Genomic DNA, 19,153 nt, shown 5'->3' with positions numbered 1-19,153 from the left:
TTATGTCCTCTCTCTCTCTCTCTCTCTCTCTCTCTCTGTGTTGGTGTTGGTGTGTGCCCACTCAGCACTCACATCAAGCAAACATCATGAATCATTTTACTGGTGAGAACTTTTGCGGTGGTGCTCTAGTTTAGGCAACAAGGATTACATGCTACTTTAGACAAAGTACCCACTAATGGAACGGATGAGAGAGAGAGAGAGAGAGAGAGAGAGAGAGAGAGAGAGAGATGAATTTTCTATGTGAAAGGACATAATGCAGGCAGATGAAATAGATAGATAGATGGGGTTTTGGAGTCTTTGGACGACTAGTTAAGTCTCTTGGCTTAAAATATATAAAGTGATTCTACGCAAGCATGATCTCTTTCATGAACCTAAAGAAAGTGATTCTACATAAGCACCATCTTTCTCTTTCCTTCCCACTTTTTACTATACACAAATATCATTCTCGCTCTTTTATACTTTATGATTCTAGAAAACTGTCGTTATCCAATGTTCAATTTTAATCCAATAGAAGATGGTCATTTAAATTTTATTGTTGTATATTGTCCTCCACTATTAGATTAAGATTGAATAGAAATGGATACAATTTTTTTAAATCATGAAATCTAAGACAACAAGACTCGTACGTATATTTATATAGAGATAGATATACAACCCCTCTCCTACTTTATGAAAGTTGCAGAATTTAACAATAGTGAGGTATGGGTCTTTTAATTTAAGGATCAAATCTTATTTTGCACCAAATAGTTTGGGTGAGGTTTTATTTCAATCTTTTACTTTCATTTTTTGTGACTTAACTCGTGTTTTTACTAAGTATTGCATTTCATGGATAATACGATAACTTTGGGGACTATTTATTTATTTATTTATTCTCTTTTTCGAAAGAAATGGAGCAAATAAACCTTTGTCTTTAAATTGATACAAGTAGCAAATCATAAGGATAGTGAGAATCAAAATTATATAGACATAGGTGAAATTTGAGCCAGAGAAAAGCTAAGCGGACTCTCTTAAAAGTGGACTCTGTTTTATAATATTAGCACGATAATTGACGTTAAACTATGAGATAATAAAGAGTCTGTGAATAATCTCACTTTTGAGTGAGTCCCCTCTACATTTCGCTTTAAGACAAACTACAGTGACCAAATTTGGCAAAAAAAAAAAAAAACCTACAGTGACCAAAACCATTATTTCGCCACATTTCAAGTTACACGCACTACCAGTGGAACCAAAAGTACCAATTTATTGTCAGCTACCAAACCTTTTTGGTGGGTTGGAAGCTTTGCCTTATTGTACAAAGTAAAAATGGACCCATAAGAAACAACAGATCGAGACTCTGAGTTAAGATTTTGGGCCTGCTATTGGGCTCCACAATGAACCCTACTGAATGGAATAAAAAATGGGAAGAAGACGAAAAATAATTGGAAAGTGACTTGACAGGGAAGACATGTCCCACCACGTCATCATATACCAAACGAAACATGAATGATGTCTGCATAATGCATTTGACACTCTAGTCGACGCAGATGTTCCAGTACACCAACACCATCATATATTATTGACACCAAAATATTCAAATTACTTTTTGCTTCATTTTTCTTCTTCCAATTGATGATGATGAACAGTCTACTGATACAAATGTCAACACAAAAACAAAAGAGAATTTAAAGCAAGCTTTCCAATGTGTCGCTACACTTTCCGTTTTATCGAATTTTAGATACGGAATTCTCTGCAGTGCTTCGAAACATAAGATAATTCAAATATTTAGATTTTCTTGTAACTTTTGGACCAATGGATACGTCGGTCCTAGAGCGTGAAGTTACATATCTTTACATGCAATTTATATGAGATTTAGAGAGTATAATGTTAAATAAATTTCTTTTTTTTTTTTGTTTTTGCGTTTTTTATGAGAATTGTTATTGTCGCACTCCAAAATTTAATTTTAAAATAAGTAATGCTAGGTAGTCTAAATTTGTAAATTAAATGATGTGTCAACTAATAAGAAATAAACATATTAATCAACAGTTAAGTAATAATCAAATCATCAACTTCCATGTCATTTAATTTACAAAATTTAACCTATAAATTTAGTCTATCTAGCATTACTCTTTTGAAATTTGAAATTTGAAACTTTGACGAATCATATACTCTTTGCTTTGAGGCGAAATGAGATTTTGGAGGAAACTTAAATGTGAATTGAAAGAAGCTTAATGGTTAGGGGTTATCCTTGACTCTTCATTTCAGCTTGTAAGCCCTCAAGATTAGGAACGTGATTAACATTCATAATGACTAATTAACTCGAATTATAACGCTAAGTTTGTTCTTATCATAATTAGTTAATTTCAAGTCCAACTAGGGTTTCAAGGTGTTATTCAACTGCAAGCTTTGGTTAAGCAGAGGATCCATACATTGCAAGGGTTAGGTCATGGAATGAGGATCCTCTCTGGATCCTCTTTGTGAGGATCCCGGGAATCCTCTTTGTGAGGATCCCGGGAATCCTCTTTGTGAGGATCCCAGGAATCCTCCAATCAAGTCTAGTCATTGTACATCATGCAGTCAGATATCATTATACGATGAACATACGTGATTGGAGGATCCCCAGGATGGGTCATGGAATGAGGATCCTCTCCGGATCCTTTTTGTGAGGATCCCGGGAATCCTCCAATTAAGTCTGTTCATCGTACATCGTGCGGTAAAAAATCATTGTACGATGAATATACGTGATTGGAGGATCCCCAGGATCCTCACAAAGAGGATCCGGAGAGGATCCTCATTCTAGGTCATGGGCTAAAATTCTTTAGATAGAGAAATTGGCTATGGCATCGACCCCTGTCCACCGATCCTAGACCAAGTGACCGTTTGAACAGGCTACTCAATTTTCTGGGCAAATTTTAGGAGTCTTGGAGAGTTTCTTTTAATAAAAACGCGACCCTCGTTGAATGCATACCCATGAGAAATCCGACTCCTCTAACTATGAACTCGATTATGGCATTATTATCTATATCCGCTTTCTAGAAAATGAATTATTGATATATATATAAAAACAGGTACTTGTACAAATCCACTCATGATGCATGAAAAATGAACTTACCTTGAACATCTATGACATCTCTACAGACATCTAAATAGCACCAACACCATTAATAGACTATAACAATATGCAAACTGCTTATTTCTCGTGTTGAAACGGAATTAGCAAAGATCCATCTTCGAGTATTCATTGTTCCGAAAGAGAAAAAAATTTGGAAATGCTCTCATTTTGTCAGGACAAATATTGAATCGAATGATCACAGAACAAATGATAAAATGTTGTCATCTGATTCAATTGATATATCTTCGAAAAAAAATCAGCGGAAACCTGTATCCTTGCAAGTTGATGGGACCATAGCGATTCTAAACCTAGACATAGCATCTGCAGAAGATATTACTGAAATCTAATAGAGCGCAACTAATATTACCTAATTACAAATAGTCCACAGGCTGAAAAATTCAGAACATGACAGGAGATGAAGCTACTTCTTTTTTCTAAGTTTACTTCTATAGTTCAATCTTCAATGCATGTTAATTTGCCTTAGGAAGTTAAATTATGCAAAGTTTTGTACTCCGAGGGCCTTAGTTCCAGAAGTTTCAAATATTTGCATTCAAGAACACTCATTTGAGATGCAATTATCTGATCAGTACTTGTTATGTCAGTCATTCGATGCAACAAACAAGGAAGGAAATTTCTATATTTCAAAGCACTCTAATTTGTAACAACTTAAACTGGAAAGGACATTGTGTGAATCAAGAGATGATATGATTGAAATGATTCTCAATAAACAAAATTTTGTAGCTTGACGAGGACAAACTCCAAACAGTTTTGTTAAGCAACATCAAGTAGGCGTTTAATGAATTCAGAGTCTTCAGACATTAAAGAACCATGCTGTGAACTATATACTTTTGCAATAAATTTCATTTCGTTGTTCTTTTAAATGGTAGAGATACCGTGCATAATAGTTTCAATGACAAATATCACAAAAGAATCCAAATTTACAATTTCAAGAATAAAATCTATGAAGAATGCATCACATTACATGGATTGGTCTCTCTTCTACCGCTAAGCGCTACAAATTTATCGTGAAATGATAACAGGGGACATTTGCTCATCAAATTCAACCCATCATAAGCTTCTTTAAGAAAAACAGTGCTCCTTGCACCTTTATTAGTTATGTAAAAGATACCAGGATGTTTTATCAGGCAAAGGAGCAATTTAGAGGGTAAGAAATACTCTGAATGAAATGCTTCCAGTTGAGCAGATGTCATCCTCTTCTGCATTGTCAAGCTGAGGATCTCATGAAGCACCGCCACCACTCGCTTCCTGACTTTGGGATCAGCAATGTCAAATCTCCTGGCACTCAAATATGGAGAAGGGAATTCCGTTTTCTGCCACCTTTCAAGTTGCTCAAGATAACTAGTGTTTGGCCTAAAACCAGCAGGAAAATTCACTCGAAATGCATGTGGACCTTGAAAATTACCATCCTTCGATATCCTAACCTTCTTCCCGAATCCACAAGCAGCGGAAATTCCTTCACCAAACAAATGTTCCTCACGAGCTGTCACAGCTAGTGAAGAATCCCAATTCTCCAAATGCAGATAATCTCTGCCACTGACATCTTTAACCGAAAAGAATTCAGGATACTTCGGAATCAATGATTTCTTGAAATCATTTGGCAAACCCAATTCGGATTCGATGAATTCAATGTTTTCGAGAGGAACCCGGCAATCAACTGACAACATCAACAGCTTCCTCAAGTTTTTAACCAAATTGGGTTCCATCAAATCCTTAGCTGAAGCTTCTTCAGCAGCAACTTTCTCAGCTTTTTCAGTGAGTGTAACAAAAGGGGGCGTTCTGTTGCCACCGCAAACGTAAAATATTGAAGGGTATTTTTCTATGATAGCCATGAAGTTCCACTTCTGAACAAACCCAACTTCTTTCTCGAGGTCCCTGAGAAGGAGAGATTGGTGTTTCTGTGACAGGATAATGGATTTCAGCTGTAAAATCAAGGCGGGCTTTTTCTGCAAGTCCATGACTTTGTCGAGCTCGTGGACTCTGTGGTATACTTTCTTCTTGGGTCTACTCCCTCCGCTGGATTTGTGCTTCACTGGGACCCACATAGACGCTAATCTCTGACATGGGATTGGAGAAGACAGTGCGTATGCTTCTGTGTTGCACAGATGAGAGGTTTTGAGAAGCTGATGAAAGCGCGGTACCGTGGTTCTCCAATGCATTTCGCGGGAACGGGTGAGTGTCTCTGGCGCAAAACATCGAACAGTTGGCGTGCAAGATCTACCCAACGTTCACTTTATATTAAGTGCTCTGAATTAGTAGGAGGTGGGAAGAGTAACGTGGTTCGTATCAGGCATTGCAAAGAATGGCCCTTGAGATATTCAGACAAAAGGAACTGGACCATGAAAGGTCAGCCCATTCGGCCCGCATCAAAATGGTAGCGTTCTAGCCCAAATTGTATTTCCACGATTCGAACAATCTGGTTTTTAGCCTTCTCTAACTCCATACAAATAAATCACTTAAAATCGGAAAACAAATGACTGTTAGAGCATCTAATGCCTGCAAACTAGTCTAGGCAAAAGTGTATGTAGCCTCAATGACAAAAATCAATTTCTAACGGGACAGATCTAGCCTAGGCTAAAATAGCCTGCCTAGGACTTTTCAAAAGACCGATTTAGCATCGACTCTTACCCAAAACTCTTGAAAGGTTAACTTAGGAAGAAACTGATAGCCAATGAAAACTAGCCACTTGACACTTTTTAACCTCTAGCCTCCTGCTATTAGAACAAAATTTTTTTGATTGGGCTTAGATTTCATGAATAATGACATTTTGAGAGGCCGGATAAAGCCTCTAGCCCCTATCCCTTTCCAATAGACTTGCTCTTAGATCGGTGGTCATTTAGTGTTTCTTTGAAGCATTGCATTTGTATATCTTCACCCATCCAATTGGATTTCTTAATGATTTTCGATTTGTCAAACTTTTTGCAAGGGTGTTTTATGAATAATGAAATGATATAGACGGTTTGAATTGTTAATAAAAGTTATGAAGTGGGCAAGATACAATCCTTTGAAAAATAAGAAAGATTTACATGCATGAATCTTGTTACTATTACATGGCAAGAGTCTTGTTATTTAGCAAAAAAAAAAAAAAAAAAAAAGGTCCTTGTTATTTTGAGATATCATCCCAATAATACAAGAACATGTAAATGTTCGCTTAATGAGAGCGCACATATAACATGTAAATTGCTCCCCTAAAACAGAACGGCTAAAATACTCATTATTTATTAATGGAATAAAATGAAATTATGATTTTCAAGACTTTTCCCTAATAAATAAAAAAAAGTATTGTTTTTTTCATGCACTGGACACAATTTTCCTTCAACAGCCCAGCACACCTGTGAGCCAAAATTTTAAAAGGGATGGCTTGAGTGAAAAAGAGAGTATGCGTGCCACTGATGGAGGTCTTCAACATACAGTTTTATCAGTTGGCTTGTAATTATATTGTTAGAGGATCAAAGTCCGAAGTAGAAGATGGATACGAGAATGAAAGTGCAAGAGAATGAGAGCAGAAAAACTGAATGTAATCATTTCATGACTGAAGCAAGATTACAAGCGTTTGTAAAAGAAACTTGTTAAACTGTTTGTCCATAAACTAATGTTGAGTAGCTATCGACTAGCTCTTCAATTCAGTGGTACTTCTCCTCCCATAGTCGGATGAGATCCCGAGTTCAAATCCCCTCTCCCCCGTTCATAAAAAAAAATCCAATGCTCGGTCTTTACACGGCTGCACATTAGTGCAGGAGGTGGAAGAACACAAACAACAATCCCCTCAGCTAATCACCTCCAGCTTGCTCTAAAGTGTTGTGCTTCTCTTCTACCTTTCATCTTCCGCAAACTTTCTACATCGTCGGTACTCAGTTATCTCATCCTAATTGGACAATGGAGGTTGTTGCCACTGCTTTGTGTCTGTTGGAATCCATGACTCCGAATCCTTACTTGTACTTGCCTCAGGAAGGCATCGAAAGTGCGCAGTTATCTCCCACCTGCAATCTGTTGTGAAAGAAAAGCTTACATGCCAACCCCTGATCGATCACTAAACGAAACAAGATATCAATCCAAACCATATATAGTTAACGAACTCAGAAACAACGTAAGCATCTGTTCAGTATCCAACCAATTAAACTGAAGCGTTTGACAGAAATTTAGTACTTACTCTGCGGAAGAGCCATGGTAAGGGGTTCTGCGACAGGAAGCTTGACAGAGAAGGACTTTAGTGAGAACTCCAGGTCAGCCTCTTCCACCCTTGAGCCGTACGATTGATTCACATTGTGCTTAAACATAAATCTTTCCGCAGGGATGTTGTCGCTGTTAAAGAAAAGAGAAAATTGTAGCAACGATCCCTCAACTTTAACCGAAATGGAGCAATCGTCCCTCAAGTCGGTTAGCAACAAACAACTCATTTCAAACAAAGAGTCTGCCCAACGCATTTCATCAAGTTGGTTGGTAATCTTTCTCAAACTGGACCAATGAATACTGGCATTACATAATCTAGCAGAAATTCTTACAAATAACTAATCTCAATCCATTACGAGGCTAATTTGTACATTTGCTACAAGCAAAGTCGCAAACTCTGGTTCAATTAGAAACACGATCTTCAAATTTTTCACCCAATTTCGTTTACAAATCATTTCTAAACATAGATGATAAGCTCAGAGTATGAATTTTTGGTTAGGAGTTTTCAACTTTTGTATGATTTCCCTTATTTTACGAGTGTGTGCAATTACTGGTACTTGCTTGCTTGACAGAACCCTTTCACTTTTATTTTATTTATTTTTTGATAAAATAATTGAACTCGTGCTTCACTTCCGATGTCCATCTTTATTTTAAGACAATTACAGAGTCAATCTCTACCTTCCATCCAAATGGCTGGTTTTTTTTTCGTACAACGATATATTTTATACTAAGAGAAGGGGAAGTTCGGCTAAGCCACACAATGAGCAATCTAATTTGATATCGAATTCACCATCTACGAAATTCGAACCTAATGCCTCTCACTTACAAGTGAAGATGAATACCACCAGATCATAGTACTAAGTGGCATTCAAATTGCTGTTAAATAGAGGAAGACACCGCAAGGGTTGTACGGCCATTTACTCTTTAGTTAGAAGCTAGGAAAAATCGCAAAGGTACATGAAAAGTATAACCAAATTGTCCTCCGTGCTTCACTTTAATTGTTATTTAAACAGGTGAAAGTTAAGCCTTGTCTGAATGGACCTTAATTGTTTGAACGGGTAAAGTTATGTCTTGGTCCGAGTAGGGATAACTTTTACCTGTCCATGGAGTTTTGAAAAATCCATAGAGGTAGGAATTTATGGATCGAAATATTAGTTCGAGGACAATTTGGTATGGTCCACGACCCTGATATCGCCGCATTTGGCTCACGGGGTTGGAGGGGGATGGGATACAAGAAGAATCTGGTCCATCCATCCCAAAGAAAACACAAACAGATGACCAATAAATAAAAAAACAAACTAGGATGTATTTCTAAATCCATGAGTAGCAATTAATACAAGACTAATAAATTGTTCAACATTATTATTATTATTTTTTCACTAGTTTATTTATTTATACATCCAAAGTAACATCTAACTCCCAGATGACACAATAACACCATATAACTAGTTCCTAAACAACAATACCACACACCGATAGCTAAAGACCAAAATAATTATGCCGCAATCTACTCAGATTTTCCTATATAAATATATAAATAAATGTATATATATGTATATATATTATGCTATATGTATATGTATATGTATATGTATATATCATCCATCCCTCATCGAGCAAGTCGAAACTTTAGGAAGTTGTTTAGAGCTTATCCTCGTACTCGGAGAGCGGGGTCATCTGCTCCTTCAAACCCTTCCTTTTGCGGATGTCGGCAACGAGTGTTGAAGCCTGCGTTCCTGGTTCCAGTGGATCAGACGACATCATCTCCCAGTGATCAAACACGCATTGTGGGAAAGCCTGACCAGAAGTAGAAGCTCTTAACTGACTAGAGAATCCAAAAGATTCAATGACGGGGAGGTAAGCCTTGATGTTGTAGAGCGGAGTGCCAGGCCTCTGAATTTCCTCAAAGACGTGCCCTCGCTTCTGATTAAGAACGCTGTAGATGCCGCCAAGAGCTTGCTCCGGAGTTTGGATTTCGACAAGATAGACTGGTTCAAGGAGCCTTGGCTTGGCTGTGAGCTGGGACGCGTAGATGACCCTTCGAGCAGTTGGAATGACCTGGCCACCACCCCTGTGGATGGCATCAGCATGGAGAACCACATCGCATACTTCAAAGCAAATACCTCTCATGTTTTCTTCTGCCAATGCACCTTCCTTTGAGGCCCACTGGAACCCAGCGACAACGGAATCCTTGATTTCATTAAGGTACTGAACTCCCTTACACATGTCGACCACCATGTTAGGACCAGTGGTCTCGGGACCAAAACACCAGATTTTCTTTGCAAGATCCTTGTCCCAACCGAACTCCTCCGCCAAGATCTTGGAACGAATCTTGGGATCATCTCTTGGCCCAATACGGCCATCATCAATGGCCTCGGGAAGACCTTCCTCCAAAGGGCGTGCTTCCATGTAGAGACGGTTGTGCTTGTTGGGAGACTTGCTCATAACTGTACGGCTGGACTTCTCAAGGACAGTCTCACGGAAAGAGACGACAGGATCAGACTTTATAATCTCAGCTCCGCCCATGAAGTCTTCTTGCAGATCCTTCAAACAGATTTCGAGGTGAAGTTCACCAGCACCGGCAATTATGTGCTCCCCCGATTCCTCAATGGTACAGACAACCATAGGATCGGACTTGGACAGACGCTTGAGACCTTCAACAAGTTTTGGCAGGTCAGACGCGACTTTGCACTGAACAGCAACACGCACAACGGGCGAAACAGAGAACTTCATAGCACGAATAGGGTGAGCATCCACTTCCTTCTCATTCGTCAAGGTAGCATTCTTGGTGATAAATTGATCCAGACCAACCAGTGCAACAGTGTTGCCACAAGGCACATCCTCGACCGTTTCTTGCTTCTTGCCCATCCAAATGACGGTCCTCTGTACGTTCTTCACATACAAATCCTTCTTCTCTCCAGGAACAAAATTTGGACCCATGATTCTGACCTTCAAACCAGTAGACACTCTGCCAGAGAAGACACGACCAAAGGCAAAGAATCTGCCCTTGTCAGATGCAGGAATCATCTTAGATACATAAAGCATAAGAGGTCCTTCAGGGTCGCAGTTACGGATAGCGTTGGCATATTTGTCATCAAGTGGACCCTCGTACAAGTTCTCAACACGATACTTCTGAGCCGTTGCAGGTGAGGGAAGGTGAAAGATCATCATTTCCAACAGGGCACTACTTGCTGGAAGCCAGTTCTGCAGGACACGCTTCATCAACGCCTTCCCCATCAATTCCTTCTCATCACTCTTCATGGTGACATTAAGCTTTGACAACATGGGCCACAACTTATCCTTCTGGTCGTTCATGCAGGTGTTGATGATCTGCTTGATGGGTTCATAACAGAACTGAACAAAACCGCGTTTGCAGGTAGCAGTTCCAGTGTGCTTGCTCGTCCATTTCTTGGTAGCTGGGTCAAAGAAGTTCTCACCCCAGAGCCTTTCCATCATCTTTGACTCATCTACTCCAAACTTGGAAGCGTACATCTTAGCGAAGTTGGTCAGTGTGAAAGCCCAACCGTGCAAACCAGCTGAGAAGGCGACAGTTCCTTTCTCTGGGTAGACTTGGACATCACCAAGAAGTGGATCTTCGTATGTAGCCGTAATGACATTGGCATTCTCAATAACCCTTTGGAATGTCTGGTAAGCCTCTTCTCCATCGACCTGGAGCTCAAGGAAACACCTGTCCATCTTGTTAACAGTCAAAACAGGCCTGATCCTCTCTCCCAAGGCTTGACGGAGCACAGTCTCAGTCTGGACGCACACACCCTCAATACAATCCACCACCACAAGTGCACCATCAGTAATACGAAGAGCAGCTGTGACTTCAGACGAAAAGTCAACGTGCCCGGGAGAGTCAATGAGATTGATGAGGTACTCATTTCCGTCCCTCTCTCCCTTGTAGCTCTTCAAGGCTGCATCACTCATCTCATAGTAGAGAGAGATACCGGTAGATTTAATTGTGATACCACGCTCTGCCTCATCTGCACGGGTATCAGTCATCCGGACATCACCAGCAACTTCTTGTGCAATGATACCCGCAGCAGCAACAAGCGAGTCGGTAAGGGTCGACTTCCCTGCATATTAAAATTCAATATGATTATATGTTTGAACAAACACGCAGGACATCGTAACAAATGACAAACCGCAATCATACATATTAACTGCTGCAATATTTTTTTGACAAACTGGTGAAACATTTTAAATTATAACCAATAGAGCAAAGTTCAAGATACAGAAAGAAAAAAAAATCCACCTAACTAAAATATTCCAACATTAAAAATCTTTTTTCACCAGGTTAATAAAAACACCTTGTTACGAAGATAAGAATTGTAAAGTGAAAAAAAAGAAAGATATATACCATGATCGACATGAGCAATAACAGACATATTGCGAATGTTGTGCTTGTAGTCCATAATTCTACGGAGTTCCTCTGCAGTAAACTTCACCTGCACGTATCAAGAATATCGCACCATTAAGAATTAAATAATCAATGGATCAGCTCAACAATAACCATGTAACCATGTTCAGATTGAAAGACGTTACTTACCATCTTGACTAGCCTTTAATAACCGGCAATTAGTGTCTATAAGGAGGTGATTAACTGACAAGGAACCACCTGCAAAATTAAAACAACAGAAAGAATGAATTTAGAATTCAGCTATGAATAGAAACATTTAAAGCATTCAAACTATTAGACCCAATACATTTCGGAGGTTTTTAAAACGATTAGAAAAAACGATAGCAAGAAATTCCCCAAAGGATAATTGAATTCAGGTAAAAATCATAGATAATTTTTAGGGAGTTTTAACAAAACACTCATGGTACTGTTCACTTTTAACGAAAAACTACATTTATACATTTTCCTGGTACTATTCACTATACCTTTAAAAGTCCTTTCATTAAAAGGGAAGTTTTTTTTTACTTTTCGTTAGTTTTCCTTAATTTTTATTGCATCAAGCAATGTTAATAATCAAGACAAAAGATGTTCTGTAAATTGTCTTCACAAAAGAAAAGGTGATCACAAACCAGTCCTAAAAAATTAGGGTGACCTATAAATTTAGGGTCACGAGTAACACAAAATAGAAAACAAGTACACATAATTATTCTCCCCTAGAAATTAGTAGATTTTAGAAAACAAACAATTGATCTGGAAAATATGTTTTTAATTAATTCTTTGACGTACACAGGAAACAAAAAATTAGACAGAACAAGTCTCAATTGGAAATTTCATACTTTCATGAAGAAAAAATTTACTCTTAAATTCAAAGTAATCTTTCCACAACGAAACTATTTTCCGGGAAAACAGAGTGTGTACTGTATTAGTGTGAACAAATTATAAAACGAAGATCTAGCTAATACAAAACATCCACTCACAAAATATAGTAAAATTCTCATACATCACGTAAGAAAATTCAACAGTTTAAAGAAAACGTCAGAAAATTTTTCCACAGCAAAAAAATTTCACGTAAAAATTTTCCGATGAACCAAACAGAGCCTGAGAGAGTGATCGTACAGAAAACAAGGATCTAGTACTAACAAGAAAATCTGAGCGATGATCGAAACAGTAAACTAGCAAATCTGATGGAAATAGTATCGAATTAAAAGCATGCAGAACAATAGTATAATTTCAATAAAATAAAATCCATGCAGATCACTGATTTTTCAGACAAATATGCATGATTAACGCGACGATAATCAAGAAATCAAGAGAATAATCGGAGAGATTAAATCAAAGGAATCGATTGATTCGAATAGTATAAGATATACGAACGAACCTGAAGAATCGAGAGCTGGAGAGAGAGATAGAGAGAGAGAGAGGAGTGACTCTCAGGCCTCAGCAGCCTAAAGGTGCGTATGGGACTGAGAGAGAAATGTGTAGGTTCCGTAGGAGGGTGTGAGTGCTATATAAGGATAGGGTTTTCGTTTCTTGGGTTGGGCTTCGCTTTTTTTACTTTGTAGTATTTTGTAGGCCCAACAAAATCTACACCGGCCGCTTTAGTCACTTCTCATAATTGCAGTTATTGTTTGTATTGAGCTTGAGTTGAGCTTGAGCAAAGCTCAGCTTGCCTCCGCCTTCGATCATGACGACGGAGAAATTTTTTTTTTTTTTTTAATTTTGACCTAAAAAATTATTTTTCATTATTTAATTTTTTTTTAATTTCATAATAATATTTAATTAAACTTGTGGGACTTACTTATGTGACATATACACACATAACAAATTTTTTGATGGAATTGTAACGGAATGATCCTATTGATTTACGAAATCAATTTTCAAGGATTACATTAATCGATTTTCAATTTTAAGGACTAGTTTGATGAGGTTGGTCAATTTCATGAACCATTTGTAATAAAAATCCTTAAAATTTTTAATTAATTTGGATGCAAAGAGACAGCGACACAACCTACGCCAACCAACCTAATCCACAGTTGCATAATCACCCAAATAATACATGACCAGAAACATCGTTCATCATCGTACCAAAGAACCACGTTAGCCACTCATCAATACTTGAGCAGCATTTTGTAGAACTCTTTGGAAAGATTCTGTTTGTTACAAAAGGTATTATTACATACATTGTCTTATTCTAATTTTTACAACGACCCTCTCACTTGATATGTGACCCATAAAATTACGAAATCATGTCCGATCGGCCAACCATTTACTAACTTCATATGATGTGCAACCCATGAGATTACGAAATAATACAGGAAAATAAAGTTGATAGTCCTTAAGATTAGTGGTCATATAACTTTTGTTGTTATAAGAACGGGTAACAATACCCTTTCTTGATGCAAAACCCAGGCAAGGTACAAGATTGGTCAATTCCAATAGACCTCAAAAAACCAAGCTCAATAGGACCAGCAGAGTGCCAAAACCTGAACGAAAGGCCACTGCAATCAGGATTCTGAAACACAAAGCAAATGAAGCAAAACACTAGCAAGACTGGTTTTCGTAAAAGCTTGGTCGGGTGCATTGTTTCTGCAAGGTTCATACGTTCGGTGTGCAAGCCGAGGGTTGCAACCACCACCACCTTCAAGGCTTTTCAAAATTGAAACGGTAGCAGAAGAAGCTGTTGCTGTTCCTCCAGGTTCGAACCGGTCGCGGATTACGCCCAACATCACGTATCAGGGACAAAGCAAACTAGTAAAGAAAAAGTATGGTTAAGTTAAAAAATAGCAGGTAGCAAAAATGGCAGAAATTGGTCCACAAGACAAAGTAAAAACAGGATATGCAGGTCTCTGTTCTGAGCAGGCACAAAACATTTAACTAGTAGCACAGACGCTGACTACAACAGTGTAACAGCATTAAACAGAAACGATTAAAATGGAAACCAAAAATTAACGCAGTGCATCAACGACATATTATTACTCAAAGCTTGTCCTCAAACTCGGATAGCGGGGTCATCTGCTCCTTCAATCCCTTCCTCTTACGGATATCGGTAACAAGTGCTGCAGCCTGGGATCCAGCTTCCAATGGATCAGACGACATCATCTCCCAATGATCAAACACACATTGTGGGAAAGCCTGCCCAGAAGTTGCAGCCCTCAGTTGACCAGAGAATCCAAAGGACTCAACGACAGGGAGGTATGCCTTGATGTTGTAGAGTGGAGTTCCAGGCCTTTGCATCTCCTCAAATACGTGCCCACGTTTCTGATTCAGAACACTGTAGATGCCGCCAAGAGCCCCCTCTGGAGCTTGAATTTCAACTAGATACACTGGTTCGAGAAGTCTTGGCTTGGCTGTAAGCTGAGAGGCATAGATGACCCTCCGAGCAGTTGGAATGACCTGGCCACCCCCTCTGTGGATAGCATCAGCGTGAAGAACCACATCACAGACTTCAAAGCAAATACCTCTCATGTTTTCTTCCGCCAATGCACCTTCCTTTGAGGCCCACTGGAACCCAGCAACAACAGAATCCTTGATTTCATTAAGGTACTGAACTCCCTTACACATGTCGACCACCATGTTAGGACCAGTCGTCTCTGGACCAAAACACCAGATTTTCTTAGCAAGATCCTTGTCCCAACCAAACTCCTCAGCCAAGATCTTGGAACGAATCTTGGGATCATCTCTTGGGCCAATGCGACCATCATCAATAGCCTCGGGAAGACCTTCCTCAAGGGGTCTTGCTTCCATGTACAGACGATTATGCTTGTTTGGGGACTTGCTCATCACTGTACGGCAGGACTTATCAAGGACAGTCTCACGGAAGGACACTACGGGGTCAGACTTTATAATCTCAGCACCACCCATAAAATCATCTTGCAGATCCTTCAAACAGATCTCAAGATGCAGTTCACCAGCACCAGCAATAATGTGCTCTCCAGACTCCTCAATGGAGCAGACAACCATAGGATCAGACTTGGCCAAACGTTTGAGACCTTCAACAAGTTTGGGAAGGTCAGATGCGACCTTGCACTGGACAGCAACACGCACGACAGGTGAAACAGAGAACTTCATAGCACGAATAGGGTGAGCATCCACTTCCTTCTCATTTGTTAAAGTAGCATTCTTGGTGATAAACTGATCCAAACCCACCAAAGCAACAGTGTTACCACAAGGAACATCCTCAACAGTTTCTTGTCTCTTTCCCATCCAAATAACCGTCCTCTGTACGTTCTTGACATACAAATCCTTCTTTTCTCCAGGAACAAAATTTGGACCCATGATTCTAACCTTCAAACCTGTCTGAACTTTACCAGCAAAGACACGGCCAAAGGCAAAGAATCTACCCTTATCAGAAGCAGGAATCATCTTAGACACATAAAGCATAAGAGGTCCTTCAGGGTCACAATTCCTGATGGCATTGGCATATTGATCATCAAGGGGACCCTCGTACAAGTTCTCAACACGGTACCTTTGAGCCGTGGAGGGAGATGGAAGGTGAAAGATCATCATTTCCAATAGAGCAGTGCTAGCTGGTAGCCAGGTCTGCATAACACGCTTCATCAACGCCTTCCCCATCAGGTCCTTCTCATCACTCTTCATGGTGACACCAAGCTTTGTCAACATGGGCCACAACTTATCCTTCTGATCATTCATGCAGGTTTTGATGATCTGCTTGATGGGCTCATAACAGAACTGAACAAAACCGCGCTTGCAAGTAGCAGTTCCAGTGTTCTTGCTGGTCCATTTCTTGGTAGCTGGGTCAAAGAAGTTCTCACCCCAGAGCCTTTCCATCATCTTTGACTCATCAACTCCAAACTTGGAAGCATACATCTTAGCGAAGTTGGTCAGAGTGAAAGCCCAACCGTGCAAACCAGCTGAAAAGGCAACGGTTCCTTTCTCTGGGTACACCTGGACATCACCAAGAAGTGGATCTTCATATGTAGCCATAATGACATTGGCATTTTCAATAACTCTTTGGAATGTCTGGTAAGCCTCTTCTCCATCGACCTGGAGCTCAAGGAAACACCTGTCCATCTTGTTAACAGTCAAAACAGGCCTGATCCTCTCTCCCAAGGCTTGACGGAGCACAGTCTCAGTCTGGACACACACACCCTCAATACAATCCACCACCACAAGTGCACCATCAGTAATACGAAGAGCAGCTGTGACCTCAGATGAAAAGTCAACGTGCCCGGGGGAATCGATGAGATTGATGAGGTACTCATTTCCATTTCTCTCTCCCTTGAACCTCTGCAAAGACTCATCAGTCATCTCATAGTACAAAGAGATACCGGTAGATTTGATTGTGATACCACGCTCGGCTTCATCTGCACGGGTATCCGTCATACGGACATCACCAGCAACTTCCTGTGCAATGATGCCAGCAGCAGCGACAAGGGAGTCGGTAAGAGTTGACTTCCCTGCGAGCATTAAAAATTTAGCATCATTGTTTTGTCACGTAGCCACAGATACAACACAACAAGAAGCAAGAAAATCAAACATCCTGCAAATTACAATGGACATCATGAAGAAAAAATTAAATTGCGTAGAATATCAGTTCTAAATCTAATTGACATTAAGTGTGTAAAATAAGTGCAATATAATACATACCATGGTCGACGTGCGCAATAACAGACATATTACGAATGTTGTGTTTGTAGTCCATAATCCTACGGAGCTCCTCAGCTGTGAACTTCACCTGCACATACAAAAAATTGTCTCTCAGTTAAGAATATGCAAACAATGAAGAATTTTAGCAACCCACTGAACCAAAATAGCAAAACGAGCATCGTACCATCTTGTCTCTTCTTCAAATGTCACCTCCAAAAATACTATTAATACCTGCCAACAAGAACTGTTAAAACAAGGTAATTAGATAAATAAACAAGAACAAATAACAAGATCCCATTAATCAGATACTCACAAAATTACACATCATCTAATTGAAATCCAAAGAATATTATGAAAGTAATTTCTCAGATTCTTGATGCTTGTAAAATGATTTTCTATGCAAGAATTTCGATAAATACAATACATACAAGTTTATGCAAGAAAACATATAAGTTACCCGTTTAAATCTACTATGTGATTAAGCAAGTAAATCCATACGATATTCATCTATATATATCAAACGAGTTATATAACAACAAAAACCCAAAAGCACTTTTTCATCCAAACAAAGCTCAAAAGCGCTTTTTTCACCGAAACAAGCTATAAACAGCAAATAAGCAGGGGAAAAAAAAACTCAATCCAATCGATTCCAAGACATAACAATCGAATATTATACTAATTTCGCTATATAGTTACAGATCTTGAGCAAGAAAAAACGAAAAAATGAACAGAAACTCAATCAATTGAAGTGAACGAGCATGGTCATTTCTTCAAAGCAAGTAAACACTGGGAAATTTCAGATCTAAATATTGTAGAGAGAGAGAGAACGAACCAGGTGACAGGGTGCGAGAGAGACGGCAGGCGAAAGAAAATGGAGCTCGAACCTCAGACCGCTCCTTTATATACAAAAGGAAGGGAGGGTTTGAGAGAGAGAATAAAGTGTGACTGAAGGGTATATGCGGTTGTGAAGTCTAGGGTTTTGCAATGAACTGGGCTGGGCTTTGGTTTTGTAAATGGGCCTGTGGTTTTGTTTTTGATGATGGAAGACCAACTTCCATGAATTCTTGAGATTGAGAATCAAGTTTTGAAAAGAGTTTTCTGCCCCGAAGTAACATCTTTTGTGCCACTGTTAACGCAGGGTCTTTTCCTATTCCTAAAATAGTACAGACTTGAGAGAGGCCCAAAAAAAGCTCAAAGACCAGAGCCCAAATAAGGGAAGGAAGGCCTAGGCCCAAAGGAAGAAAGGATGACCAAGGTCCAAGGAAATTAGAAATGGGAACATTGAGCACCGCATAGAACCGCTCATCAGTCTGATTTGCATGCCAACAAGGAAGCCGAGCACCTCCTCATAAAGTATTTTCCGACCGCTAGAGGTAAGTTGGCATACTGATAATTTTATAGCACGAAGTCTCAAGAGTAAGCCTACTCGGACACCAACCTCAGGCCATATGTTGGCCATCAGCAAGAGCAGAAGCCTATGAAGGGACATAAAGATTGTCAAACCAAGAGCTTGGACATGATTTTCCTCAAACCCCAAGGCGGAGCAAGGAGCTCGGCACGCGTTGGCCTAAGAAAACATGCAAGTAAATCTAGACGAACATCTCTTTGTTGCTACATGTCGACTAAAGAATCGAGGGGATGTAACTCAATTTTAAAGGGTGAACCAGTTAATCTTTGTTACCACATGTCGACTAAAGAATTGAGGGGATTTAACTCAATTTCTTTGCATTTCCCTATCTTTCTCCTTTCTTTGAAATGGGTTCAAGACTATTCTATCTGATCATGAAAAGGAAGCTGTTGGAGCAAATTTGATGGCTTCCACATTTGTTAATCATGCACAAGTTGGTCATCCTTATATAATGAGC

General features: G+C 39.4%; 3 protein-coding genes across 4 annotated transcripts; all 3 read right to left on the bottom strand.

Moving 5' to 3' along the window:
- Nucleotides 1-4,025: 4,025 nt before the first annotated feature.
- LOC137726637 (protein WHAT'S THIS FACTOR 1 homolog, chloroplastic-like) lies at nucleotides 4,026-5,366 on the bottom strand. The gene has a single exon (XM_068465576.1). The coding sequence runs from the start codon at nucleotides 5,263-5,265 to the stop codon at nucleotides 4,048-4,050; it is 1,218 nt and encodes a 405-aa protein (XP_068321677.1). The 5' UTR covers nucleotides 5,266-5,366; the 3' UTR covers nucleotides 4,026-4,047.
- Nucleotides 5,367-8,672: 3,306 nt separating this feature from the next.
- Nucleotides 8,673-13,149, bottom strand: LOC137725458 (elongation factor 2-like). Its single transcript, XM_068464145.1, has 4 exons — nucleotides 13,060-13,149; nucleotides 11,832-11,900; nucleotides 11,643-11,730; nucleotides 8,673-11,358 (listed from the first exon to the last, which is right to left on the bottom strand). The coding sequence occupies exons 2-4, from the start codon at nucleotides 11,832-11,834 to the stop codon at nucleotides 8,918-8,920; spliced, it is 2,532 nt and encodes an 843-aa protein (XP_068320246.1). The 5' UTR covers nucleotides 11,835-11,900; nucleotides 13,060-13,149; the 3' UTR covers nucleotides 8,673-8,917.
- A 1,320-nt stretch (nucleotides 13,150-14,469) lies between these two features.
- On the bottom strand, nucleotides 14,470-18,212 carry LOC137725398 (elongation factor 2). 2 transcript variants are annotated; one of them, XM_068464065.1, is made up of 4 exons: nucleotides 18,121-18,212; nucleotides 17,473-17,519; nucleotides 17,289-17,376; nucleotides 14,470-17,098 (listed from the first exon to the last, which is right to left on the bottom strand). In XM_068464065.1, the coding sequence occupies exons 2-4, from the start codon at nucleotides 17,473-17,475 to the stop codon at nucleotides 14,658-14,660; spliced, it is 2,532 nt and encodes an 843-aa protein (XP_068320166.1). In that variant the 5' UTR covers nucleotides 17,476-17,519; nucleotides 18,121-18,212; the 3' UTR covers nucleotides 14,470-14,657. The 2 variants fall into 2 exon arrangements, with proteins under 2 accessions (XP_068320166.1, XP_068320165.1); XM_068464064.1 differs by having other exon boundaries at nucleotides 17,473-17,532; nucleotides 18,121-18,174.
- Nucleotides 18,213-19,153: the final 941 nt, after the last annotated feature.

Source organism: Pyrus communis, chromosome 2 (genome assembly GCF_963583255.1).
Source record: "Pyrus communis chromosome 2, drPyrComm1.1, whole genome shotgun sequence".
Classification (NCBI taxonomy): domain Eukaryota; kingdom Viridiplantae; phylum Streptophyta; class Magnoliopsida; order Rosales; family Rosaceae; genus Pyrus; species Pyrus communis.
This window is presented reverse-complemented; position numbering and strand designations above follow the sequence as displayed.